The sequence below is a fragment of the Solanum stenotomum genome, chromosome 9 (genome assembly GCF_019186545.1).
Source record: "Solanum stenotomum isolate F172 chromosome 9, ASM1918654v1, whole genome shotgun sequence".
Lineage (NCBI taxonomy): Eukaryota > Viridiplantae > Streptophyta > Magnoliopsida > Solanales > Solanaceae > Solanum > Solanum stenotomum.
The window spans coordinates 13812465-13820246 of NC_064290.1; the positions used below are offsets into that span (position 1 = coordinate 13812465).

Consider the following 7782-nt stretch of genomic DNA (forward strand, 5'->3'; position numbering starts at 1 on the left):
TTTGTTATTTATTACTCTATCTTTAATAATTTAAGATATCAATCATTGCTCAATAAATATTCTCTCTTTAACTCTATTTAATAAATAGAAAAAATGTTTAATTTAAGTAATCACAATATTGGAGTATGAGTATCTGTTCTTCACTTAGATTTTTCATGCTAAATACGACAAAATGAAAGTATGTACTCAATTATATTTTAATTTTTTTAAAATAACAATTATTTTAGACCATTCATTTTAATAAGTACAATAAATAAAATGATCCGGAATGAGTAATTTCCCGAGTAAAAAAGGAAAGCTATATTTGCCCAACGTTTCCCTAAAAAACGAATTAGTACCTTCAAAAGGGGGAAAAAACACAGGTAAAAGCCCAGAAAACTTTAAAAGTTGTCTGAAAACCCAGCTTCGTGCAATGTGATCTTTTAATTTAGGATAAATCACGTAATTAGATATACTCTACTATCATTATAATATATAATGTTATTGTTTATATTTTTAAAATATTACGTATTTTATCATTAATTAAGAGTTGTTTATTATATAATGAGAAAGATACATATAGATACATGTATTTGCTACCAAATACGCTAAAATAGGGAGAGAAACAACCCAGATGGGGAGACGAGCAAGATAGTCACGTATCATAGATATATGCGAATCACACTAGATACACACAAGATATATATATGTATGTATGTATTTGGTATGATTCGCATGTACTTGGGATACCAGTTGCATAAGAGAGTGGCGAGTGAGATGGAAGGAGGTGAAGAAGGCGACGAGATTTGTTATGTATCCAAGATGCCTACGAATTCACTTGGATACAGTGTGTCTAGAACAAATTACACCTAATTTTGACTTTATGTATCTGAATGCACCAAAATCTGATAAAATTTATCATATTACAAACTGAAGTATATCTAAGTAATAAATTTCTAAACTAGTGAAATTTACTAAGTTTCACTTTAATTTAATTAATACCATTATGTAACCTAAGCAAATTACTCCTTCGAATCAAAATATATTAGTGGTTTTAATTAGGGTTGTTCATAGTTATGATTAAAAATTCAAATCGAACCGCAATTCAAATCAAATCGGTTAAAAAATTGATATTTGGTTTGGTTTGATTAGGTTTGATTTTAAATTTTGAAAATCGATACTATTTGGTTTGGTTTTGATTTTACTAAAAAACAACAGCAAAAATAACCAAACCGAACTGATAAATTACATATATAAATTTTATAATTATATATATATTATTCATAATAAAATATAAATATTTTGTTAAATTTTAATTAACTTAAATCTTTAACTTTATCATTTTCACAAGTCCAACACTTTAGCCCAACTATAACAATCCTAAGTCCAAGTTCATCAAAATCTATTTTAGTCTTCACCTACCCTACTTCACATAAAATAGTCACACTTTCTCTTGATTGAATCACTTTGTTCATGTAATGATAACTTTAGTATTGCTTAATTGAACCGACAATAGTTTTTTTGTGGATTGTTCATGCACTAGGTGTTTGTGTCTATCGAGATACGCACGTCCTCAAAAAAATTATTTATTTCAAATTGAATAAATCAAAAAAACTGAACCAAACCGACGATTATTTTTTTCATTTAGTTTGGTTTTAGAAATTTAAAAAACCGACTTTTGATTTTAATCAATAACCGATCCAAAACAAATCACGAACACCCCTAGTTTTAATATACCAAAATTCATTTTAAAATATTTAATGTTCCAAAATAAGTCATTTTGTTACTTCTATTCCAAACTTATTGTTCCAATTAACAGAGTACGTATTAATTAAAACAGTTAAATAGAGGATAGAAAGTTATTTAGATATCTTATTCAGAAATAGTAAATAGGGAAAAGGGTCTGATATACTCCTCAACTTTGTTATTTGGAGTTGATATGCCCCTCGTTATGAAAGTGGCTCATATATACTTTTACCGTTATACAAACGGCTCACATATATCCCTACCGTTACAAAATGAGCTCACATATACCCTTTATTTAACGGGAGTGAAAAAATTAGTTTTAAATTTATATATTTAACCTTTCATTTTTTTTAAAATCATTTAGGGGTATATATGTTCCTTCTAGCAAAGTTCAAGGTATATTTTAATCTTTTCCATATATAAATTATTTTTTGACTTCTTTGATTATCATTATTTGAGTTTCTTATTCTTATTTTATTTTTTTCTTTTATTCCTTATTGTAAGAAAAAAATTTAAAACAATTTTTTTGTGGCTATATTATAATTTAAAACTATTTTTCGGCTATATTGTAATTTAGTTTTTGTATTTGGAAAAAAAAATTGGGTCATCTATAATAAATTTTACAAGAATATTAGTGAAACATAAATAAATTTGACCATCAAAATAATAAATCTAAATTAGTCATTGAAAAAAAAAGTCAAAACAATATATGTTTGAGTAGGATTAAGTATTCCCATATGGGATTATACTTTGTTTTAAAAAATTATTAAAAAATTAAACGAAAATTAATTTTTTCACTTCCGTTAGAGAAAAGGGTATATGTGAGCCATTTGTATAACAGTGGGATATATATGAGCCATTTTTATAATGAGGGGTATATCAGCTCTAATGACAAAGTGAATGGGTATATCAGACCCTTTTCCCTAGTAAATATAATAGATATAATAAAGTTTTATAGCTATAATTTTGATAATTTGCGCTTCATAGTTATGTTTGCTATGGAACTGTGATTTGTATATTGTATTTCTGCTCGTTGATATATTTGTGAATATACAAATAGAGTAAGTATATACAAATTTTGTATTTATACATTTAGGAATTTTTAGAACTCTGTTTGTATATTTCGCTTGTCAATATACAAACAAGATAATTTATAATATTTTTTTCATAAATCGTAAACAAATAACTAGGGTAAGCATATACAAAATTCTAGATTTATACAATCAAGACCGAATTATATGAATTATGAATTTATACAAATCAAGCGAATAGCAAGAATTGGGTAAATTGTAGCCGCAAATTATAATTTTCTTAAATTGTAGCTATAGTACCTTTTTTTTTTTACCCTCCCTAGGAGCTCCCACCCCTTTTGCTCCCTTGGTGATTCAAACTCGCAACCTTCGGGTTGGAAGTGAGGGGTGCTTACCATCCGAGCAACTCCCTCTTACGCTAATATACGCTAAATGTTTGTTATTCTACATAGTTATCCCAATGTTATATATGCATAGTGACATTGACGTTTAAATCTCATCTAGTTGTTATCAATAAAAGTACACAAAAAAATAGTTTAATAATTTTGTATTCCAAGAAAAAAGAATATATTTGTTAACCAATAAAAACAAATATAAAGAGTATGAATGATAAATAACAAATATCAGTAGTCTTTCCTCGTGAAGCTGCAACCATAACTAATAATGAAAATATTTTTGTCATGACATTAATTATTATTACCATAATTACTTTAATATTTTATTTGTATACATGATATATTTTTTATAAAATATTATTACACAATAATTGAATATGACTATTATAGAAGAGTAATTTGACCAAAAAAATCACCACGCGCTATGATAAATGTCATTGTTATTATACGTACAATATTATTACGTAAAAGTAAAATACAACATGAAAATTGATTCTGAAAAAAAAATCAGATTTTAGTGAAATATTGTTCAAGAGAGAAGTATTAAAAACACCTCTAAACTTGGCACAATTAATTATTAATTTCATCTCCAAACTATTGACAGCCTTAAAAATACTCTCTGCTTGACTAACTAAACTTAGCTACACCTTCGACCTGCCACATGACACAACAAATGGTCTCAAACTTTTATGGGAGCATAAAACTCTTAATAAACAGCCAAGAGAAGTGTTGATAACACCCCTAAACTTGGCGAGAATTTACAGGTATATTTCACTCATGTTGCAAGATTAGAGGTGAGATTCTTAAAATTCAAATTCATAAAATCTAATTAATATCAAAATAATCTCATCCATTGAAAGAGCAAATCTGCTCTCGAGCTTTCCCTCTCGGCTTCGTTAACTAGACTTGAGAACAGCGCCCATCACATTCTCGGGGGTGATGGTAGTGATAATTACATTGATTGGAGCCACATGGACCACTACTTTTTAAAAAGGATGAAGCCTTGGAATGTAGTGATGTTGAGTCTCAATAGCTCAATCACGGACTCAACAGCAAAGTAAGTGCCAAAAATCTGTCCTCTTTTTCCCTTCTCCAATTCACATACTGTCACTTGGACAAATAATGTTTAAAAATTTTGGCCAAAAAGTTAGGTTTGGAGCCGTATGGGAATTTGATACACAAATTATAATTAATAAATCAAGTATATCCAAGTTGTTGTACTCTCCGTTTCAATTTGTTTCTCTTGCTAAATTCTTAAATTCGATTTAAAAGAATTGACAACTCTTTAATATAATTTCACATAGCACAATTAAGACTACAGAAATAAATGACATTTTTATATACTTATCTTTAATGTAAAACTGAAATCTTTTAAAAAACTAAACAAATAAATTAAAACAGAGAAGATATATAGTGGCCTATGTATCTTTGTATACATATGCCTCTCAAGAGCTACCTAATGAGTCTATATATCTTTGCTGATAGTGATTTAACAATTTATGTATGTACGTACTAAGACCTAGAGAAGATTTTTGGAAAGGTGAAAACAACAATAAAGAAAAGTCATTTAAACACTTTCCAACAAACCCTCCGTAATCGATTTTAATTACCCACTTAAACAAAACTATTTGTACGTAAAATGTTTAAGAAGAAAAAAGATAAAAAGGGAAAAGTATATATCTTGACAGTTGACACTTGTTGGTACGTAGTATCTTCTGTGTAAGAATGCCCGTGTTAGAGCTAGTGGCATAGTTGAACATTTATGCGTTCCAATAATGGTAAACGTTGTTGTCATATGATCAGGAGGTATATCTGATCCTTTCTTAAATCCCTGTGTATAACACATTTTTTTTTATGTGTGTATTCAATAATATTTATGTTTTCTATCAGAAAATTCTCATAACTCAAACTCGAAATCTTTAAGTTAGGGTAGGAGGAGATCTCATTGAACCCCACTTGATGGATTCCTAAACATTTTCTATCAAATAGTACAAAATTTTTAATTTTACATATTACATACCTAACCCAAGCATCTTGTCGGTAAAAATCATTTGAAAAGAATAGCAAATAGGAAAATTAATAGACATTTTTTGGTTAGTATCATTCTCTATAAGAAAGGGTGTGTTAGAGAGCTAGTGCCATAGTGTACCATTCTATTGGTAGCATTTGGCAAGACTTTCCCTCTCTCCTTACCAATGGAGAAGTTTAATGTTGCTAGAGTCTTATTGTTGCTTCTTCAACTTGGAACTTTGTTCATTGCCCATGCATGTCCTTATTGTCCATATCCTCCTTCCACCCCAAAACACCCAAAATTGCCTCCTAAGGTAAAACCACCTTCTACACAACCTCCACATGTAAAGCCACCTTCTACCCCTAAACACCCTAAAGATCCTCCACATGTGAAACCACCTTCTACCCCTAAACACCCTAAACAACCACCATATGTGAAACCACCTACTACCCCTAAACACCCTAAATACCCTCCACATGTTAAACCACCTTCTACCCCTAAACACCCACAAAAACCATGCCCTCCTCCATCTCATCATGGCCCTAAGCCACCAATTGTAAAACCTCCACATGTACCAAGACCTCCTATAGTGCATCCTCCTCCCATTGTCTCTCCACCCTCCACCCCTAAACCACCAACAACACCACCATTCACTCCAAAACCACCATCACCAACACCACCTATTGTTTCACCCCCTATTGTTTATCCACCAATCACTCCAACACCACCTATTGTCCATCCACCAGTCACTCCAAAACCACCATCACCAACACCCCCTATTGTTTCACCCCCTATTGTTTATCCACCAATCACTCCAACACCACCTATTGTCCATCCACCAATCACTCCAAAACCACCATCACCAACACCACCTATTGTTTCACCCCCTATTGTTTATCCACCAATCACTCCAACACCACCTATTGTCCATCCACCAGTCACTCCAAAACCACCATCACCAACACCCCCTATTGTTTCACCCCCTATTGTTTATCCACCAATCACTCCAACACCACCTATTGTCCATCCACCAATCACTCCAAAACCACCATCACCAACACCACCTATTGTTTCACCCCCTATTGTTTATCCACCAATCACTCCAACACCACCTATTGTCCATCCACCAATCACTCCAAAACCACCATCACCAACACCACCTATTGTTTCACCCCCTATTGTTTATCCACCAATCACACCAACACCACCTATTGTGTCACCTCCAATCATTCCAACACCACCTATTGTTTCTCCACCTTTTGTCCCCAATCCTCCGGTGGTAATACCACCACCCTACGTGCCAAGTCCTCCGGTTGTTACTCCACCCATAGTTCCAACACCCCCTACACCATGCCCACCGCCACCACCAGCACAACCAACTTGTCCCATTGATGCTCTCAAGCTAGGTGCTTGTGTGGACGTGTTAGGAGGACTAATCCACATTGGAATCGGTGGAAGTGCCAAGCAAACATGTTGTCCACTTCTAGGAGGACTTGTAGACTTGGATGCAGCCATTTGTCTTTGCACAACCATTAGACTCAAACTCTTAAACATAAACATCATTCTTCCCATTGCTCTACAAGTTCTTATTGATGACTGTGGCAAGTATCCACCCAAAGACTTCAAGTGTCCTTCAACCTAAATCAAGGTTTCCACTTTTTCTCACTTTTAGTTTTTACTCACTCCTACTCAATTTATATGGTATAGTTGAAATTTCAAGTATTAGGCCCAATTTTCTTTGATTGGAATTTCTTTAAATCTCTTAGAATATTTTGATTTATAGTACTTTCTACGTAGTGTTCATAAATATATATTTTATTTCAACAAACTTAAAGATTCTATATACGAATTCACAGTCAAAGTTTAAAAGTTTGAACCTCAAATTTTCAACTGTGCCACATAACTTAGAACATAAGAAATATTTTTTTGATCAAGATTTGGAAATTCTTATACAATAATCTTTAGCAAGTATATAACATTATGTAATATGATGCAGGATATTAAACAGGACATTTGATTGATTCTGCCGCACTGTCATAGTTGAAGGCACATTAAATGTGTGAAAGTGCAATTTCCATTTATCATGGCAATAAATTGAGAAAAAAGGGAGGGATATTAATTAAGCTTTGATTTGACGTGTTTAATTAGCTTTTGATTAATGTACTGAATGTTGTATTTTCATTATTGTTTTAGGGAAATACTAATGGTGTTTAATATAGTGGAGTATTCCTGATTTGATTGTATGAAGTATGTATGAACATGAATGAATGAGGAAAGAATCACGTAATTTATCATGTGTTTCTCTCACGATTTATATTAGTTATCACATTTCTCTTTCACGCATTCTTTAGAAAATCATTATATAAATTTCTTTTTTTTAAAATTAATTTATCCTCAATTACTTTTTTCAATATGATTTACTTTTAGTTTTAAAAGCAAAATTAAAACATATAAATTAATTTTATAAATTAATAAATAATGAGAATGATCATGAATGTCAATGTTGATAACTAAATACTAATACGAGAGAGTACAAAAAACAAAACATAGCCATAAAATTGACACCTTAATACTATATCCGTCCATTTTTAATTGTCATGGTTTATTTTTTAGACTCAAA

At 31.4% G+C, this 7782-nt stretch overlaps 1 protein-coding gene across 6 annotated transcripts; it reads left to right on the forward strand.

The window, feature by feature from the left end:
• Positions 1-5346: 5346 nt before the first annotated feature.
• LOC125876237 (36.4 kDa proline-rich protein-like) lies at positions 5347-7481 on the forward strand. Of its 6 annotated transcripts, none has more exons than XM_049557368.1 (3): positions 5347-6274; positions 6371-6810; positions 7159-7481. In XM_049557368.1, exons 1-2 carry the CDS (start codon positions 5347-5349, stop codon positions 6802-6804), a joined length of 1362 nt encoding a protein of 453 aa, XP_049413325.1. In that variant the 3' UTR covers positions 6805-6810; positions 7159-7481. The 6 variants fall into 6 exon arrangements, with proteins under 6 accessions (XP_049413325.1, XP_049413326.1, XP_049413327.1 ...); XM_049557369.1 differs by having other exon boundaries at positions 5347-6178; XM_049557370.1 differs by having other exon boundaries at positions 5347-6082.
• The last annotated feature ends 301 nt before the right edge of the window (positions 7482-7782 follow it).